The 21,299-nt window shown below is 54.4% G+C and overlaps 1 protein-coding gene across 3 annotated transcripts in view; it reads right to left on the reverse strand.

Annotated features, from left to right (window-relative positions):
• Positions 1-21,299, reverse strand: part of dpp6a (dipeptidyl-peptidase 6a) — a 1,618,183-nt gene that overhangs the window by 1,306,945 nt on the left and 289,939 nt on the right. The window contains exon 1 of one of the 3 annotated variants that reach the window (XM_038798409.1): positions 3,957-4,016. The exons of the other annotated variants lie outside the window; for them this stretch is intronic. Coding sequence (XP_038654337.1) covers positions 3,957-4,001 — 45 coding nt within the window. The 5' untranslated portion in view covers positions 4,002-4,016. Of the gene's footprint in view, positions 1-3,956; positions 4,017-21,299 lie in introns of those variants that run through there. 3 annotated transcript variants of the gene reach the window in all.

Here is a 21,299-nt window from a genome sequence, read left to right on the forward strand (position 1 = left end):
GCACTGCACACTGGCCTGGGAATCACACACTGCCAGACTGTCCTAGCAGCATTGCACACTGGCCTGGGAATCACACACTGCCAGACTGACCCCACAGCACTGCACAATGGCCTGGGAATCACACACTGTCAGACTGTCCCCACAGCACTGCACACTGGCCTGGGAATCACACACTGACAGACTGTCCCCACAGCACTGCACACTGGCCTGGGAATCACACACTGCCAGACTGTCCCCACAGCACTGCACACTGGCCTGGGAATCACACACTGCCAGACTGTCCCCACAGCACTGCACACTGGCCTGGGAATCACACACTGACAGACTGTCCCCACAGCACTGAACACTGGCCTGGGAATCACACACTGCCAGACTGTCCCAGCAGCACTGCACACTGGCCTGGGAATCACACACTGCCAGACTGACCCCACAGCACTGCACACTGGCCTGGGAATCACACACAGCCTGACTGACGCCACAGCACTGCACACTGGCCTGGGAATCACACACTGTCAGACTGTCCCCACAGCACTGCACACAGGCCTGGGAATCACACACTGCCAGACTGTCCCCACAACACTGCACACTGACCTGGGAATCACACACTGCCAGACTGTTCCCATACCACTGCACACTGGCCTGGGAATCACACACTGCCAGACTGTCCCCACAGCACTGCACACTGGCCTGGGAATCACACATTGCCAGACGGTCCCCACAGCACTGCACACTGGCCTGGGAATCACACACTGCCAGACTGTCCCCACAGCACTGCACACTGGCCTGGGAATCACACACTGACAGACTGTCCCCAGAGCACTGCACACTGGCCTGGGAATCACACACAGCCAGACTGACCCCACAGCACTGCACACTGGCCTGGGAATCAAACACTGTCAGACTGTCCCCACAGCACTGCACACTGGCCTGGGAATCACACACTGTCAGACTGTCCCCACAGCACTGCACACAGGCCTGGGAATCACACACTGCCAGACTGTCCCCACAACACTGCACACTGACCTGGGAATCACACACTGCCAGACTGTTCCCATACCACTGCACACTGGCCTGGGAATCACACACTGCCAGACTGTCCCCACAGCACTGCACACTGGCCTGGGAATCACACACTGCCAGACGGTCCCCACAGCACTGCACACTGGCCTGGGAATCACACACTGCCAGACTGTCCCCACAGCACTGCACACTGGCCTGGGAATCACACACTGACAGACTGTCCCCAGAGCACTGCACACTGGCCTGGGAATCACACACAGCCAGACTGACCCCACAGCACTGCACACTGGCCTGGGAATCAAACACTGTCAGACTGTCCCCACAGCACTGCACACTGGCCTGGGAATCACACACTGCCAGACTGTCCCAGCAGCACTGCACACTGGCCTGGGAATCACACACTGCCAGACTGTCCCCACAGCACTGCACACTGGCCTGGGAATCACACACTGCCAGACTGTCCCAGCAGCACTGCACACTGGCCTGGGAATCACACACTGCCAGACTGTCCCAGCAGCACTGCACACTGGCCTGGGAATCACACACTGCCAGACTGACCCCACAGCACTGCACAATGGCCTGGGAATCACACACTGACAGACTGTCCCCACAGCACTGCACACTGGCCTGGGAATCACACACTGCCAGACTGTCCCAGCAGCACTGCACACTGGCCTGGGAGTCACACACTGCCAGACTGTCCCCACAGCACTGCACACTGGCCTGGGAATCACACACTGCCAGACTGTCCCAGCAGCACTGCACACTGGCCTGGGAATCACAACCTGCCAGACTGTCCCAGCAGCACTGCACACTGGCCTGGGAATCACACACTGCCAGATTGACCCCACAGCACTGCACACTGGCCTGGGAATCACACACAGCCTGACTGACCCCACAGCACTGCACACTGGCCTGGGAATCACACACTGTCAGACTGTCCCCACAGCACTGCACACAGGCCTGGGAATCACACACTGCCAGACTGTTCCCATACCACTGCACACTGGCCTGGGAATCACACACTGCCAGACTGTCCCCACAGCACTGCACACTGGCCTGGGAATCACACATTGCCAGACGGTCCCCACAGCACTGCACACTGGCCTGGGAATCACACACAGCCAGACTGACCCCACAGCACTGCACACTGGCCTGGGAATCACACACTGCCAGACTGTCCCCACAGCACTGCACACTGGTCTGGGAATCACACACTGACAGACTGTCCCCACAGCACTGCACACTGGCCTGGGAATCACACACAGCCAGACTGACCCCACAGCACTGCACACTGGCCTGGGAATCACACACTGCCAGACTGTCCCCACAGCACTGAACACTGCCCTGGGAATCACACACTGCCAGACTGTCCCCACAGCACTGCACACTGGCCTGGGAATCACACACTGACAGACTGTCCCCACAGCACTGCACGCTGGCCTGGGAATCACACACTGACAGACTGTCCCCACAGCACTGCACACTGGCCTGGGAATCACACACTGCCAGACTGTCCCCACAGCACTGCACACTGGCCTGGGAATAACACACTGCCAGACTGTCCCCACAGCACTGTACACTGGCCTGGGAATCACACACTGCCAGACTGTCCCCACAGCACTGCACACTGGCCTGGGAATCACACACTGCCTGACTGTCCCCACAGCACTGCACACTGGCCTGGGAATCACACACTGCGAGACGGTCCCCACAGCACTGCACACTGGCCTGGGAATCACACACTACCAGACTGTCCCCACAGCACTGCACACTGACCTGGGAATCACACACTGCCAGACTGTCCCCACAGCACTGCACACTGGCCTGGGAATCACACACTGACAGACTGTCCCCACAGCACTGCACACTGGCCTGGGAATCACACACTGCCAGACTGTACCAGCAGCACTGTACACAGGCCTGGGAATCACGCACTGCCAGACTGACCCCACAGCACTGCACACTGGCCTGGGAATCACACACTGCCAGACTGTCCCCACAACACTGCACACTGGCCTGGGAATCACACACTGTCAGACTGTCCCCACAGCACTGCACACTGGCCTGGGAATCACACACTGACAGACTGTCCCCACAGCACTGCACACTGGCCTGGGAATCACACACTGACAGACTGTCCCCACAGCACTGCAGACTGGCCTGGGAATCACACACTGCCTGACTGTCCCCACAGCACTGCACACTGGCCTGGGAATCACACACAGCCAGACTGACCCCACAGCACTGCACACTGGCCTGGGAATCACACACTGACAGACTGTCCCCACAGCACTGCACACTGGCCTGGGAATCACACACTGCCAGACTGTCCCCACAGCACTGCACACTGGCCTGGGAATCACACACTGCCAGACTGTCCCCACAACACTGCACACTGGCCTGGGAATCACACACTGCCAGACTGTCCCCACAACACTGCACACTGGCCTGGGAATCACACACTGCCAGACTGTCCCCACAGCACTGCACACTGGCCTGGGAATCACACACTGCCAGACTGTCCCCACAGCACTGCACACTGGCCTGGGAATCACACACTGACAGACTGTCCCCACAGCACTGCACACTGGCCTGGGAATCACATACTGCCAGACTGTCCCCACAACACTGCACACTGGCCTGGGAATCGCACACAGCCAGACTGTCCCCACAGCACTGCACACTGGCCTGGGAATCACACACAGCCAGACTGTCCCCACAGCACTGCACACTGGCCTGGGAATCACACACTGCCAGACTGACCCCACAGCACTGCACACTGGCCTGGGAGTTGCTGAAGCCGCCTGTTCAGAATCCGCGAGTTCGCAACTTCCACCTCGCTCCTGGCCCGGGTTCAAAACCAATAAAAGTTGATCCTCAGTGCAGACTGAAAACAGAGAGAAGAAGGGAACCTTCCGTGCAATTCTGCTCACCTGGGTGCTGGTTTTGGTGTTAATCTTCTGGTGAGTCGCTATCATCCCTGGTGCAGGGGAGGGAGGAGGCAGGTGTGCGGGGTGGTGGGGGTAAGCTTCTGGTTCACAGAGGAGATCAGCTGGAGTGGATAATCTCCCTCCAGGAGCCGCACACCAGGCTGGTGCTGGAAACCCTCCTCCCTCCTCCCCAGCAGAGAGGGCACCCAGAGAGGCAGCTAGTCTCACAAGTCTCTGGACCCCGGTGCAGTTCCGATCGCTCAGTCGCAAACGATGCTCTGGATGTGCATGTACATGTCCTGTGTGGACTGGCTCGGTCCCCCCTATTTCTCAAGAGGTGTCCTGGGCTCGATACCACAGATGAATAGTGACGAGTGCAGTGTTTACAGGATGGGAGGTGCTGTCCTCAACACAGGATGGGGGGAAAAATATAAAGTTGGATTTTTTTTCGCCTTTTGCTCTCTAAAATATAGGCGTGTGCATATATCTATATTTATATATATTTATTTCTATCTGACAGTTATCTCACAGTTCGGCAGTGGACGTCTCTTTAACCAGTTTTATTCTGCTGCAGTCGTACATCACAGCTTTTATTTATTCCGCCTCATCCCTGTATGGTAAATTATCCTGTCTCCCAAATGGAGCTTGGAAGCAGAAGAGGCAAACGTTGTCATTTTACCCAAGAAATGCAGAAAAAATAAATAATGCAAGGTATTAATATGATTGTAAAATCCCCCAGAAAATTGCGGTTCCCTCAACATCTGCACCCATTGCAACTTACATGTATCTTGTACAGGCACAGCAGCACCCAGGCCAAAGCAGCTGCTTGACTGGCACTCCTTCCACCAAGGTAAACATTCACCTCCTCTGCCACCTGCACACACAGTTGTGCACCATCTAGAAAATGCACCGCAGGCAGTCACCAAGGCTCCTTCGACAACCGCGTCCAAACTTGCCACCCTCTACCAGCAGACGAATGGGCGCACCGCCATCTGCAAGTTCCCCTCCAAGCCGCACATCATCCTGACTTAGAACGATATCAGTAAGAAGTCTTACAACACCAGGTTAAAGTCCAACAGGTTTGTTTCAAATCACTAGCTTTCGGAGCACTGCTCCTTCCTCGAGCAGTGCTCCGAAAGCTCGCCATTCCTGGAACTCCCTCCCTGACAGCACCGTGTGGGCGCTCCGACACCGCGTGGACTGGGGCGGCTCGAGAAGACAGCTCACCGCCACAGTTAGGATAATAGCGGGGGGCAATAAATGCTAGCTTAGGCACTGACGCCACATCCCGCAAAAGATGAACAAAGCTTAAACATAGTTGGCAAAAGTTCACACCGGCCAAGCAAGTAGATGTCTGGAAGTGTGATTAAGCACTTGGGCAGAGATGCAAGTTTTGAGGAACTTTTTAAATTGTCGCCCAGGAAGAAAATATTTGAGGTAGGGGTGTCAGCGATAGAGCTTGAAGACATTGTAGAGGCAGGGTGTGGAGAAATTTAAAGATGAGAATGAGGGATTAAAGTTTAATTCATTGGTCTTTGGAGTGCCGGTACAGACATTGGTGAAAACAAGGTAATGTGGGGACAGTCTGGCAGTGTGTGATTCCCAGGCCAGTGTGCAGTGCTGTGGGGACAGTCTGGCAGTGTGTGATTCCCAGGCCAGTGTGCAGTGCTGTGGGGACAGTCTGGCAGTGTGTGATTCCCAGGCCAGTGTGCAGTGCTGTGGGGACAGTCTGTCAGTGTGTGATTCCCAGGCCAGTGTGCAGTGCTGTGGGGACAGTCTGGCAGTGTGTGATTCCCAGGCCAGTGTGCAGTTCTGTGGGGACAGTCTGGCAATGTGTGATTCCCAGGCCAGTGTGCAGTGCTGTGGGGACAGTCTGGCAGTGTGTGATTCCCAGGCCAGTGTGAAGTGCTGTGGGGACAGTCTGGGAGTGTGTGATTCCCAGGCCAGTGTGCAGTGCTGTGGGGACAGTCTGGCAGTGTGTGATTCCCAGGATAGTGTGCAGTGCTGTGGGGACAGTCTGGCAGTGTGTGATTCCCAGGCCAGTGTGCAGTGCTGTGGGGAGAGTCTGGCAGTGTGTGATTCCCAGGCCAGTGTACAGTGCTGTGGGGACAGTCTGGCACTGTGTGATTCCCAGGCCAGTGTGCAGTGCTGTGGGGGTCAGTCTGGCACTGTGTGATTCCCAGGCCAGTGTGCAGTGCTGTGGGGGTCAGTCTGACAGTGTGTGATTCCCAGGCCAGTGTGCAGTGCTGTGGGGACAGTCTGGCAGTGTGTGATTCCCAGGCCAGTGTACAGTGCTGTGGGGACTGTCTCGCAGTGTGTGATTCCCAGGCCAGTGTGCAGTGCTGTGGGGACAGTCTGGCAGTGTGTGATTCCCAGGCCAGTGTGCAGTGCTGTGGGGACAGTCTGACTGTGTGTGATTCCCAGGCCAGTGTGCAGTGCTGTGGGGACAGTCTGGCAGTGTGTGATTCCCAGGCCAGTGTGCAGTGCTGTGGGGACAGTCTGGCAGTGTGTGATTCCCAGGCCAGTGTGCAGTGCTGTGGGGACAGTCTGGCAGTGTGTGATTCCCAGGCCAGTGTACAGTGCTGTGGGGACAGTCTGGCAGTGTGTGATTCCCAGGCCAGTGTGCAGTGCTGTGGGGACAGTCTGGCAGTGTGTGATTCCCAGGCCAGTGTGCAGTGCTGTGGGGACAGTCTGGCTGTGTGTGATTCCCAGGCCAGTGTGCAGTGCTGTGGGGACAGTCTGGCAGTGTGTGATTCCCAGGCCAGTGTGCAGTGCTGTGGGGTCAGTCTGGCAGTGTGTGATTCCCAGGCCAGTGTGCAGTGCTGTGGGGACAGTCTGGCAGTGTGTGATTCCCAGGCCAGTGTACAGTGCTGTGGGGACAGTCTGGCAGTGTGTGATTCCCAGGCCAGTGTGCAGTGCTGTGGGGACAGTCTGGCTGTGTGTGATTCCCAGGCCAGTGTGCAGTGCTGTGGGGACAGTCTGGCAGTGTGTGATTCCCAGGCCAGTGTGCAGTGTTGTGGGGACAGTCTGGCAGTATGTGATTCCCAGGCCAGTGTGCAGTGCTGTGGGGACAGTCTGTCAGTGTGTGATTCCCAGGCCAGTGTACAGTGCTGTGGGGACAGTCTGGCAGTGTGTGATTCCCAGGCCAGTGTGCAGTGCTGTGGGGACAGTCTGGCTGTGTGTAATTCCCAGGCCAGTATACAGTGCTGTGGGGACAGTCTGTCAGTGTGTGATTCCCAGGCCAGTGTGCAGTGCTGTGGGGACAGTCTGGCAGTGTGTGATACCCAGGCCAGTGTACAGTGCTGTGGGGACAGTCTGGCAGTGTGTGATTCCCAGGCCAGTGTACAGTGCTGTGGGGACAGTCTGGCAGTGTGTGATTCCCAGGCCAGTGTGCAGTGCTGTGGGGACAGTCTGGCAGTGTGTGATTCCCAGGATAGTGTGCAGTGCTGTGGGGACAGTGAGGCAGTGTGTGATTCCCAGGCCAGTGTACAGTGCTGTGGGGACAGTCTGACAGTGTGTGATTCCCAGGCCAGTGTGCAGTGCTGTGGGGACAGTCTGGCAGTGTGTGATTCCCAGGCCAGTGTGCAGTGCTGTGGGGACAGTCTGGCAGTGTGTGATTCCCAGGCCAGTGTGCAGTGCTGTGGGGACAGTCTGGCAGTGTGTGATCCCCAGGCCAGTGTGCAGTGCTGTGGGGACAGTCTGGCAGTGTGTGATTCCCAGGCCAGTGTGCAGTGCTGTGGGGACAGTCTGGCAGTGTGTGATTCCCAGGCCAGTGCGCAGTGCTGTGGGGACAGTCTGTCAGTGTGTGATTCCCAGGCCAGTGTGCAGTCCTGTGGGGTCAGTCTGGCAGTGCGTGATTCCCAGGCCAGTGTGCAGTGCTGTGGGGACAGTCTGTCAGTGTGTGATTCCCAGGCCAGTGTGCAGTGCTGTGGGGATAGTCTGGCAGTGTGTGATTCCCAGGCCAGTGTGCAGTGCTGTGGGGACAGTCTGGCAGTGTGTGATTCCCAGGCCAGTGTACAGTGCTGTGGGGACAGTCTGGCAGTGTGTGATTCCCAGGCCAGTGTGCAGTGCTGTGGGGACAATCAGGCCGTGGGTGATTCCCAGGCCAGTGTGCAGTGCTGTGGGGACAGTCTGTCAGTGTGTGATTCCCAGGATAGTGTGCAGTGCTGTGGGGACAGTCTGTCAGTGTGTGATTCCCAGGCCAGTGTGCAGTGCTGTGGGGACAGTCTGGCAGTGTGTGATTCCCAGGCCAGTGTGCAGTGCTGTGGGGACAGTCTGACTGTGTGTGATTCCCAGGCCAGTGTGCAGTGCTGTGGGGACAGTCTGGCAGTGTGTGATTCCCAGGCCAGTGTGCAGTGCTGTGGGGACAGTCTGGCAGTGTGTGATTCCCTAACCAGTGTGCAGTGCTGTGGGGACAGTCTGGCAGTGTGTGATTCCCAGGCCAGTGTGCAGTGCTGTGGGGACAGTCTGGCAGTGTGTGATTCCCAGGCCAGTGTGCAGTGCTGTGGGGACAGTCTGGCATTGTGTGATTCCCAGGCCAGTGTGCAGTGCTGTGGGGACAGTCTGGCAGTGTGTGATTCCCAGGCCAGTGTGCAGTGCTGTGGGGACAATCAGGCAGTGTGTGATTCCCAGGCCAGTGTGCAGTGCTGTGGGGACAGTCTGTCAGTGTGTGATTCCCAGGATAGTGTGCAGTGCTGTGGGGACAGTCTGTCAGTGTGTGATTCCCAGGCCAGTGTGCAGTGCTGTGGGGATTGTCTGGCAGTGTGTGATTCCCAGGCCAGTGTGCAGTGCTGTGGGGACAGTCTGGTAGTGTGTGATTTCCAGGCCAGTGTGCAGTGCTGTGGGGACAGTCTGTCAGTGTGTGATTCCCAGGCCAGTGTGCAGTGCTGTGGGGACAGTCTGGTAGTGTGTGATTCCCAGGCCAGTGTGCAGTGCTGTGGGGACCGTCTCGCAGTGTGTGATTCCCAGGCCAGTGTGCAGTGCTGTGGGGACAGTCTGGCAGTGTGTGATTCCCAGGCCAGTGTGCAGTGCTGTGGGGACAGTCTGGCAGTGTGTGATTCCCAGGCCAGTGTGCAGTGCTGTGGGGACAGTCTGGCAGTGTGTGATTCCCAGGATAGTGTGCAGTGCTGTGGGGACAGTCTGGCAGTTTGTGAATCCCAGGCCAGTGTGCAGTGCTGTGGGGACCGTCTGGCAGTGTGTGATTCCCAGGCCAGTGTGCAGTGCTGTGGGGACCGTCTCGTAGTGTGATTCCCAGGCCAGTGTGCAGTGCTGTGGGGACAGTCTGGCAGTGTGTGATTCCCAGGCCAGTGTGCAGTGCTGTGGGGACAGTCTGGCAGTGTGTGATTCCCAGGCCAGTGTGCAGTGTTGTGGGGACAGTCTGGCAGTGTGTGATTCCCAGGCCAGTGTGCAGTGCTGTGGGGACAGTCTGGCAGTGTGTGATTCCCAGGCCAGTGTGCAGTGCTGTGGGGACAGTCTGGCAGTGTGTGATTCCCAGGCCAGTGTGCAGTGCTGTGGGGACAGTCTGGCAGTGTGTGATTCCCAGGCCAGTGTGCAGTGCTGTGGGGACAGTCTGGCAGTGTGTCATTCCCAGGCCAGTGTGTAGTGCTGTGGGGACCGTCTCGCAGTGTGTGATTCCCAGGCCAGTGTGCAGTGCTGTGGGGACAGTCTGGCAGTGTGTGATTCCCAGGCCAGTGTGCAGTGCTGTGGGGACAGTCTGGCAGTGTGTGATTCCCAGGCCAGTGTGTAGTGCTGTGGGGACCGTCTCGCAGTGTGTGATTCCCAGGCCAGTGTGTAGTGCTGTGGGGACCGTCTCGCAGTGTGTGATTCCCAGGCCAGTGTGCAGTGCTGTGGGGACAGTCTGGCAGTGTGTGATTCCCAGGCCAGTGTGCAGTGCTGTGGGGACAGTCTGGCAGTGTGTGATTCCCAGGCCAGTGTACAGTGCTGTGGGGACAGTCTGGCAGTGTGTGATTCCCAGGCCAGTGTGCAGTGCTGTGGGGACAATCAGGCCGTGGGTGATTCCCAGGCCAGTGTGCAGTGCTGTGGGGACAGTCTGTCAGTGTGTGATTCCCAGGATAGTGTGCAGTGCTGTGGGGACAGTCTGTCAGTGTGTGATTCCCAGGCCAGTGTACAGTGCTGTGGGGACAGTCTGGCAGTGTGTGATTCCCAGGCCAGTGTGCAGTGCTGTGGGGACAGTCTGACTGTGTGTGATTCCCAGGCCAGTGTGCAGTGCTGTGGGGACAGTCTGGCAGTGTGTGATTCCCAGGCCAGTGTGCAGTGCTGTGGGGACAGTCTGGCAGTGTGTGATTCCCAGGCCAGTGTGCAGTGCTGTGGGGACAGTCTGGCAGTGTGTGATTCCCAGGCCACTGTGCAGTGCTGTGGGGACAGTCTGGCAGTGTGTGATTCCCAGGCCAGTGTGCAGTGCTGTGGGGACAGTCTGGCATTGTGTGATTCCCAGGCCAGTGTGCAGTGCTGTGGGGACAGTCTGGCAGTGTGTGATTCCCAGGCCAGTGTGCAGTGCTGTGGGGACAATCAGGCAGTGTGTGATTCCCAGGCCAGTGTGCAGTGCTGTGGGGACAGTCTGTCAGTGTGTGATTCCCAGGATAGTGTGCAGTGTTGTGGGGACAGTCTGTCAGTGTGTGATTCCCAGGCCAGTGTGCAGTGCTGTGGGGATTGTCTGGCAGTGTGTGATTCCCAGGCCAGTGTGCAGTGCTGTGGGGACAGTCTGGTAGTGTGTGATTTCCAGGCCAGTGTGCAGTGCTGTGGGGACAGTCTGTCAGTGTGTGATTCCCAGGCCAGTGTGCAGTGCTGTGGGGACAGTCTGGTAGTGTGTGATTCCCAGGCCAGTGTGCAGTGCTGTGGGGACCGTCTCGCAGTGTGTGATTCCCAGGCCAGTGTGCAGTGCTGTGGGGACAGTCTGGCAGTGTGTGATTCCCAGGCCAGTGTGCAGTGCTGTGGGGACAGTCTGGCAGTGTGTGATTCCCAGGCCAGTGTGCAGTGCTGTGGGGACAGTCTGGCAGTGTGTGATTCCCAGGATAGTGTGCAGTGCTGTGGGGACAGTCTGGCAGTTTGTGAATCCCAGGCCAGTGTGCAGTGCTGTGGGGACCGTCTGGCAGTGTGTGATTCCCAGGCCAGTGTGCAGTGCTGTGGGGACCGTCTCGTAGTGTGATTCCCAGGCCAGTGTGCAGTGCTGTGGGGACAGTCTGGCAGTGTGTGATTCCCAGGCCAGTGTGCAGTGCTGTGGGGACAGTCTGGCAGTGTGTGATTCCCAGGCCAGTGTGCAGTGCTGTGGGGACAGTCTGGCAGTGTGTGATTCCCAGGCCAGTGTGCAGTGTTGTGGGGACAGTCTGGCAGTGTGTGATTCCCAGGCCAGTGTGCAGTGCTGTGGGGACAGTCTGGCAGTGTGTGATTCCCAGGCCAGTGTGCAGTGCTGTGGGGACAGTCTGGCAGTGTGTGATTCCAAGGCCAGTGTGCAGTGCTGTGGGGACAGTCTGGCAGTGTGTGATTCCCAGGCCAGTGTGCAGTGCTGTGGGGACAGTCTGGCAGTGTGTCATTCCCAGGCCAGTGTGTAGTGCTGTGGGGACCGTCTCGCAGTGTGTGATTCCCAGGCCAGTGTGCAGTGCTGTGGGGACAGTCTGGCAGTGTGTGATTCCCAGGCCAGTGTGCAGTGCTGTGGGGACAGTCTGGCAGTGTGTGATTCCCAGGCCAGTGTGTAGTGCTGTGGGGACCGTCTCGCAGTGTGTGATTCCCAGGCCAGTGTGCAGTGCTGTGGGAACCGTCTCGCAGTGTGTGATTCCCAGGCCAGTGTACAGTGCTGTGGGGACCGTCTCGCAGTGTGTGATTCCCAGACCTGTGTGCAGTGCTGTGGGCATGTCCACTGAGCCATCACCTTGTTTTCACCAATGTCTGTACCGGCACCCTCAAGACCCACTTCAGTGAATGAATGAACGAAATGAAAATTGCTTATTGTCATGAGTAGGCTTCAGTGAAGTTACTGTGAAAAGCCCCTAGTCGCCACATTCCGGCGCCTGTTCGGGGAGGCTGGTACGGGAATCGAACCGTGCTGCTGGCCTGCCTTGGTCTGCTTTCAAAGCCAGCGATTTAGCGCAGTGTGCTAAACAGCCTCAGTGCTGGCGCCGCCGACATGGCGGAGCTACACAGCGGGCCCGTGCGGAGGAAGGTAGGGTCCCCAGATCGCGATGGCCCGCCGATCGGTGGCCCCCGAACGCCGCCTGGCCACCGTCAATGTTCGATTCCAGCTTGGGTCACTGTCTGTGCGGAGTCTGCACATCCTCCCCGTGTGCGCGTGCGTTTCCTCCGGGTGCTCCGGTTTCCTCCCACAAGTCCCTAAAGACGTGCTTGTTATGTAAATTGGACATTCTGAATTCTCCCTCCGTGTACGCGAACAGGTGCCAGAATGTGGCGACTAGGGGCTTTTCACAGTAACTTAATTGCAGTGTTAATGTAAGCCTACTTGTGACAATAAGGATTATTATTAAATTAACAATCCTGTGCAATGACATGCTTTTACTTGCAAAAAAAGGTTATCCATGAAAGAGACCTCATTGAGCTAGAAAGTGTGACATGGCATTGAAGACAAAGTTGACTATAAATTCCAGTCAAGAAATACGTTGTCAAATTGGGAATAGATTTTGTTTGTTGTTCGGCTGGGGTTGATATTTGGGCTTCTGATATTTCTTATTAATATAAATTACCTGGGCTCTGAAACCAACAGTAAGATTTACGGAGAATGCCAAAATAGGCAGGCAAGCAAAAGCTGACAGTGCAGCTTGGGATTCTCGCAGGGAGAGTTAGATCATTTATGCAAATCAGGAGGCAGATGCAAGATGAAATGTTCCCACTGAAAAATGCAGTACTGTTGACAGCTGTAAAAAGAATGTGCATCACGAGTAAAAATAATTAATTGAAATACGATACGTGCAAGGTGAGACCAATTCTTCGAAAGGGGCCCTGAAAGTCATTTCTGCTAAACATCTGGACAATAATGTGAGGCAAGACAAAGATGTTAACAAAACAAAAGTATCTCCCAGACACCAGAGCACAATATGAATCATGCGAGATTGTGAATATAAGGTATGGTTCTGGATGGCTCTATAAAAAGGCCAGAGAGAAATTAAGGTTGAAAAGAACAAAATACATATTCTTTGCCTTAAGGGAAGAAGCAAGAAAAATGAGGGCGGGAAATTATTCAGAGCTGATAGAGAAAGGTTTGTATTGATACAACACTTTCCACAATCACCAGAGAGGCACAGAGATGCCTCTTCAAGGTCTATTAATTACATTTTGAGATGTAATCACTGTAATGAAAGCAGCAAGTTTGCACTCAGCAAGCACCCGCAATGAAAAAATGAAAATCGCTTATTGTCACGAGTAAGCTTCAATGAAGTTACTGTGAAAATCCCCTAGTCACCACATTCCGGCGCCTGTTCGGGGAGGCTGGTACGGCAATTGAACCGTGCTGCTGGCCTGCCTTGGTCTGCTTTAAAAGCCAGCGATTTAGCAATCAGTTATTTTTTTGTGATGTTGATTGAGGGATAAATATTAGCCAGGACACCGGAGCAAACACCCCCGCTCTCCTTTGAATTAGTACAGTGGGTTCTTTTACATCCACCCAAGCAGACAGGATTCTCTGTTTGGGAGACCAGGAGAATTGCGCCTGTTTTATGATGCCCTCGAGAGCACAAATCGTGATGCAATTCCATATCCCTTGCCATGCAAATGTATGCAAGGCATGGAATACGAGCGATTCCTGAGGGAAGCCTGCTATCGGGCTGCCATTCTGAGACACCGCCCCACCCCCCTAGAAAAGAGAGGTAAGTGCATTGCAAGCACTAAGTACATTCCAATCACTCAAGTGTGTGATTGCTGTGCACTTAGGTCTCTTTGATGTGATCAATGTTTGTAAACATTGGGATGCACCAATTAGAGTCACTGATCCATGATGGGTCAACGCAGGCCTGGAGGGACGAAGGACCTGTTCTATGTTCTTTGAGTGAATCAAGGCTGCAGATAGTTTGTGGAAGCTGTCAATCACAGCCGACTACTAGAAAGTTTTGAACCGCTGACAGATAAAGGATCAGAGGGGTTCAAACACAGGTCACAGCTATTCCCCTTTGAGGAATGGACAGGTGGAGCATCCATGTAAACGTTACAGCTGTAATTTGTTTCCTTGCCCTTGTCCTGACTGCTCTCTGGTATCCTGACAGGGGTCTCCTCACTGGGGTGGGGATCTGTTTGGGGGGGATGGTTTACGAAGTGGTGGTCCGTTTAGTCACGGGATACCTGTAGGGTTCCCTTTTAGCAGCAGGTCCCTGAGGGGTATCCCATTAGTTAGCGGGTCTCTGTGGGGGTTCCGTTTAGTCAGGCGGTCCCGATGGGGGTCCCTTTAATCAGGATTTCCTGTGGGCGTCTCCCTATTGCAGGGGTACCGGTGGGAGTGGGGTGGCTCTCCCTATTGGAAGGGTTCCTGAGGGGTGAGGGGGTCTCCCTGTTGCAGGTGTCCCAGTGGGTTCCCTACTCATGGGGTCCCTGAGGATCTGGGGGGGGGGCATGGGGGAGGGTCTGGGAGAGGAGCGGTGTAGAGGTAGTGCATTGTGTGTGTGTGTCTTTGTGTGTGTGTGTGGAGGGGGGTGGGGAGGGTGACCCTTGGATGGACTCTGGGGGAAGCCCCTCTCAGGAGTTACCTCCTTGGCCCACCGGGAGGTTCACCATGCCAGGGCCACACTGGTAGGGACCACCAGTGATCCACACCCACCTGATTCCCAGCCCTGGGGACCGGAGAATTGAAGCACAGAGTGCCAGGCCCGCTAAATGGATGCAAATGGGCCATTAAGACCCATCTGCTCCTGACGGGGCGCAGTCGTGGACCTCAATCCCGGCACCAGCGAGGGGGTTGGAACATCTCGTTCGGATCGGCGCTGGCAACGATTTTGCGATTCTTCCCCACATTGTGGACCCTGATACCAGCTTGGTCAATGGAGAATCCAGCCCAGTGTCTCTGGCAACAGTGTCATTGCCGATGGTCTGTCAATTCAAGCATGGCATCCACTCAGTGTTTGGAGTTTCTGCCATGGGTCTTCTTGTGACTGAACACATTGATTCTTGACCCACAGGTCTTTGAGTAGAAGGGCAGGATGTTCCATGAGGTAGTGGGATCCGGAGAGCAGGATTTGCTCACGTTTCCTTCCTTGTCTGCCAACGCTCTGTCTCATTATTAAGACGCTGTGGCTCAAAGCTGTGATGCCGATTCATGGAAATGTTGTTGCCATTTTGAACAATTAGTCGCAAGCTCCAGCCAGCCATTAACATGACTGCTACCATAGGTCAAAGGCGAGCTTCATAGTACCTGTGAAGCATTTCCTTCGTCCAGCCCTGGAAGCTTGGCCATTTGAGAGCCGAGAGAACAGGACCAGGTGGGGAAGGCAATTTTTGACCATCCACACACAGTGCATCTAAGTTGTTTTTGCAGGAATTTTGCTCGAATGTTTGTGGAGCTGGCTTCAAAGGACACAAGCATTCACTCGAAAGACCTCCCATTGAATCTGGAAGATGCGGCAAAGACATTGCTAATGCAATTTCTCTGATACAGTCCAGGTAGGGGAGTGCAGTGATGACAAACATAAAAACATAGAAAATATGAGCAGGAATAGGCCAGTCGGCCCTTTGAGCCTGCTCTGACATTCATTATGATGATGGCTGATCACCCAAATCAGTAAACTGTCCACGCATTCCCCCATATCCTTTGATCTCTTTACTCCTAGAAACACAGAATCCATACAGTACAGAGAGGCCTTTCAGCCCATCAAGTCTGCACCGACTCTCTGAAAGAGCACCCCACCCAGGCCTGCCCCCCCCCCCCCCCCCCCCCCCCCCGCCCTATCCCCGTAAGCTCACAAACCCACCTAACCTGCACAGCCTTGTGGCAGTAGGGACAATTTAGCATGGCCAATTCACCTTAACTGATCATCTTTGGACTATGGAAGGAAACCAGAGCAGCCAGAGGAGACCCAGGATAGACACGTGGAGAATGTGCAAACCCTCGTCACCTGAGGTCGGCATTGAACCTGGGTGCCTGGCGCTGTGAGGCAGCAGTGTTAACCACTGTGACAACGTGCTGCCCCTATATCTAAGTGCTTCTTGTAAGCTTACAGGGCAGGATTCTCCGTCCCGCCGCATCCATTTTCTTTCCCCAGCTAGCTTGTTGGGATTTGAACTCGAATCGTCTGAGCATTACCATTCCACCACCAGCCTCCCCGAATGACCACAGGATGAGAACATTTCTGAACATTAATTTTAACTAAGGGGCGATAGTAGGAAAAGATCAATCATTTTTTTTTTTTTTTTTTATAAATTTAGATTACCCAATTATTTTTTACAATTAAGGGGCAATTTAGCGTGGCCAATCCACCTACTCTGCACATTTTTGGGTTGTGGGGGCGAAACCCACGCAGACAGGGGGAGAATGTACAAACTCCACACGGACAGTGACCCAGAGCCGGGATCGAACCTGGGACCTCAGCGCCGTGAGGCGGTTGTGCTAACCACTAGGCCACCGTGCTGCCCAGATCAATCATTTTATGAGTGAAAAGTAATATTCCAGTTAAGCAGATACAAGATAGAAATTATTTGTGCCAAACCTTGGAAATAAATGGAGAAACAAGGCTGTGGGTATTAGATGCATTCAGAACCAAACTGGATGCTATGCTGGAAGACTTTAAATACATGAGGGGTTGGCTTCCCCGTGGCCTTTATTTTTTTCTTATTCTCTTATCTCAATTCAACAAATAAAAGGTAGCTCACTACTGTGGAACTGCTTATACCTCCGAGTATGTTTTTCCTTCATCACGAGTGATCTGTGCCTCAGCATTCACAGTGAAATTTAAACAGGTACCTGAAGTGGTGATGCAGTGATTGAGAGGAGGAATTCCTTATTGCAGGCGAACTGCAGTTTTTCTGATTTTGCACTTTCTCCCAGAAACAACCCAATGGCAAATCCCCAGGCACCATGCACAGCTTTTACTCCCGCACCTAGTTAATCATGCGCAAATCTGACAATCATCCACTGGTTTCAGTATTCAGAAGGTCTTGGAATATATAATGGAATTAACCCATGCAATACACTATTTAATGCTTGGATTTTTACAGCAACCTCATTGCAGCGTTAATGTAAGCCTACTTGTGACAATAATAAAGATTATAATTCAAAATGTTCTTATTTATGCTTGTGCTTGGTTCAAGTGCATTTTTGATGCATGACAGGCGGTGTTTTTCTTTCATTTCTGCAGAATGCAGTGTTCTCCTTGCTCTGTAAATAAAGCAGAAGGGACATTAGTGGTGGACAAGAGCATTTATCCCAAATGGTCCCCTCTGCTGTAATTTTATTCAATCCATTTGAGTTCTGTTCTGTGCACTTTCATGTGCTTTATGGATTCATCAGTGTAACTTAGTGTGCACATCACAGAATATATTGTCATGAAGATGGTATTTAGGACAAATAATGATTTTTAATTCGCCAGCTGGAAACCTGGGGCGAAATGTTCCGACCCCCCACAGGGTCGGAGAATCGCCTGGGGCCGGCGTAAATCTCGCCCCCGCCGTGGCCGGAATTCTCCGCCATCCGGGAATTGGCGGGGGCGGGAATCGCGCTGCGCCGATCGGCGGGCCCCCCGCAGCGATTCTCCGGCCCGCGATGGGCCGAAGTCCCGCCGCTGAGAGGCCAATCCCGCTGACATTGTTTCATCCACCTCTGGTGGCGGCGGGATTGGTGGCGCAGTGGACCCCCGGGGTCCTGGGGTGGCGCGGGGCGATCGGACCCCGGGGGGTGCCCCCACGCTGGCCTGGCCCGCGATCGGGGCCCACCGATCGGCGAGCGGGCCAGTGCCGTGGGGCACTCTTTTTCTTCCGCCGCTGCCAAGGCCTCCACCATGGTGGAGGCGGAAGAGAACTCCCCTACCACGCACGCGCCGGTGGTGACGTCAGCGGCCACTAACGCACCGGCGCATGCGCGAACCGGCGAAGGCCTTTCGACCGGACCCAACGCCGGGCGGCGGGCATCAAAGGCCGTTGGCGCCGGTTTTGACGCCAGTCGGCATGGCACCAAACACCCCGGTGCGGGCCTAGCCCCTAAAGGTGCGGAGAATTCCGCACTTTTGGGGAGGCCCGACGCCGGAGTGGTTGGTTCCACTCCGCTACGCCGGCACCCCCCCGCCCCGCTGGGTAGGGGAGAATCCTGGCCCTGAATTGAACTTGTAAAAAATACTTGCGATTAAAGAGGCCTGAACTCACTGCCCAAGGTGGCTAACCCTAGATTGCATTGCTATTTATTCCACATTCCAATACATTACAGTGGAGTCAGACTGTCAGCAAAATCCATCAAGAACAAAGAACAATACAGCACAGGAACAGGCTCTTCGGCCATCCAAGCCTATCCCACCGGTCATGATACCACCCGTGGCCAAAACCCTCAGTACTTCCATGTGCCGTATCCCTCTACACCCATCCTATCCATGTATTTATCGAGATGCCTTTTGAACGTCGTTAATGTATCTGCTTCCACAACCTCCCTTCGTAACGCGTTCCAGGCACTCGCCACCTCTGTGTAAAAAGCCTGTCTCTCACATCTCCTCTAAACTTTGCCCCATGGACCTTAAACCTATGCCCCCTGGTGACTGACCCCTCCACCCTGGGAAAGAGTGCCTGCCCATCCACTCTATCCATGCCCCTCATAATTTTGTAGACCTCTGTCAGGTCACCTCCATCGTTCTACACGGGCAGCACAGTAGCACAGTGGTTAGCACTGTTGCTTCACACAGTTGGATCCCAGGTTCGATTCCTGGCTTGGGCCACTGTGGGGAGTCTGCACGTTCTCCCCTTGTCTCCGTGGGTTTCCTCCGGGTGCTCTGGTTTCCTCCCACAGTCCAAAGATGTGCAGTTTAGGTGGATTGGCCATGCAAAATTGCCCTTAGTCTCCAAAAAGATTAGGTGGGGTTACTGGGCTACAGGGATAGGGTGGAGGTATGAGTTTAAGTGGGGTGCTCTTTCCAAGGGCTGGTACAAACTCGATGGGCTGAATGGCTTTTTCTGCACTGCAAATTCTATGATTCTAATGAAAAAAGTCCAAGGCTATTCAGCCTCTCTGCATAGGTAACACCCTCCAGACCAGGCAACATCCTGGTAAACCTCCTTTGTACTCTCTCCAAAGCCTCCACATCCTTCTGATAGTGTGGCGACCATAATTGTGCGCAATATTCCAAGTGCGGCCTTACCAAGGTTCTTTGCAATAGCATGACTTGCCAGTTTTTATACTCGATTCCCGTCCAATGAAAGCACGCATTCCGTATGCTTTCTTAACTATTTTGTTGCCATTTTCAAAGATCTGTGGACATGCACGCCCAGATCTTTCTGACTTTCTATATCCCTGAGAGTTTTGCCATTTACGCTATCAAAGACAATGACTTCAGGGAGTTTGAAGGTTTCATATCTGCTGCCTTATTAGCAATGTGGTTGACATTATCATGTCAATCAAATGAGGTATTCAACTGTTGGAGATAGGCCATTAAGACTAATTGTTTAACTAATCAGATCCTGGCTAAGTTAGGTTCTAGACATGAGCCAATCAGCTTCTAGATATGAGCCAATTCAGCATGCCAGGTTTTATTGGTCAGAATATTGAATACAGCAGTTGGGACGTCTTGTTGAAGTTGTACAAGACATTGGTAAGATCACACATGGAATACTGTGTTCAGTTCTGGTCAGCCTATTATAGGAAGGATATCGTTAAACTAGAAAGTGTGCAGAAGGGATTTACGAGGCTGCTACCAGGACTTGATGGTCTGAGTTATAAGGAGACGCTGGATAGACTGGGACTTTTTTCCCTGGAGCGTAGGAGGCTTAGGGGTGAGCTCATGGAGGTCTATAAAATAATGAGCAACATCGATAAGGTAAATAGTCAATATCTTTTCCCAAAGGTAGAGGAGTCTAGAACCAGAGGGCATAGGTTTAAGGTCAGAGCGGAAAGAGATACAAAAGAGACCAGAGGGGAAATTTCTTCACACAGAGGGTGGTGAGTATCTGGAACGAGCTGCTAGAGGCAGTAGTAGAGGCGGGTACGATTTTGCCCTTTGAAAAGCAGTTAGACAGTTACATGGGCAGAGTGGGTACAGAGGGATATGGGCCAAATGCAGACAAGTGGGACTAGCTTATTGATAGAGACTGGGCGGCATGGACCAGCTGGGCCGAAGGGCCTGTTTCCATGCTGTAATCATCTATGACTCTATGACTCTAATCAAGTCGCCTTTTCAATACATAGACAATGGGAGGCATTCTCCAATAATGGGGTTATGTCCCCACCCCGGCGTGAAAAGCGGCGCCAACCACTCCAGCGTCAACGGTCTCGGAGAATGGGAAATGTGCCCCTTCCTAGGGGGCAAGGTTGGCGCCGGAATGGTCCCTGCAGCTCCAGCCAATGTGGAATGGCCCCCGCGAGTTCGTGCATGCGTGGAATGGCCGACGTGATTCCGGGCATGCGTGGAACGGCCGGCATATTTCCGCACATGCACTGGATTTCCCTTCTCCGCGCCAGTCCCCGGGCAATATGGTGGAGCCCTACAGGGGCCCGGCGCATAGTAAAATAGGCCCCCACGGAACCGGCCCTCCCGCCAATCGGTAGGCCCCGATCGTGAGCCAGGCCCCTGTGAAGGCCCCTCCCGGGGTCGGATCCCCCGGCCCCCCCTCTCCAGGATGGCCCCCACAGACTCACCTGCCAGTTCCCGCCGTGTGGAAGGTGAGTAACCCACGCCGGCAGGACTCGGCCAAATCCGTCAGCCACTCGGCCCATCGGGGCACGGAGAATCGGCGGGGGCCGCTGTCAACGGCCCCCGACCCGCACGGCAGGAATTTCGCGTACGCCCAAGAATCTATGCCTGAAAATGGGGAAGCCGGCATCGGGGCGGCAGGGTCTCGCATCCCCCCCGGGCACCGGGTCGGAGAATCCATGCCAATGTATTTTCTTTTTAATCCTCCTGGTATTTGGAGAAGCCAGGTCAATGTTTTCAGCAGATATTTTCTCAGCAGAACTGAGGACACACAGCTTATGGAGAAGACCTAAATGGGGTCCATTTTGCCTCCTTTCCTCTCAAACTCTCATGCTCAGCTTTGAGTCCTGTTTGCGGACTGGGATCATCCAGGGGCACACTGCTGCAAACAGAGACTTCTTAAAAGCAGCCACCCAGCACTATTATCTCCCAAAGACCAACCCACTCAGTTGTCTACATCTTCAAAACTGAAGCAGAGACCATTGAATTAAACCTGAAGCCAGCCAAGTCACCAAAC

Source organism: Scyliorhinus canicula, chromosome 5, assembly GCF_902713615.1.
Source record: "Scyliorhinus canicula chromosome 5, sScyCan1.1, whole genome shotgun sequence".
NCBI lineage: Eukaryota > Metazoa > Chordata > Chondrichthyes > Carcharhiniformes > Scyliorhinidae > Scyliorhinus > Scyliorhinus canicula.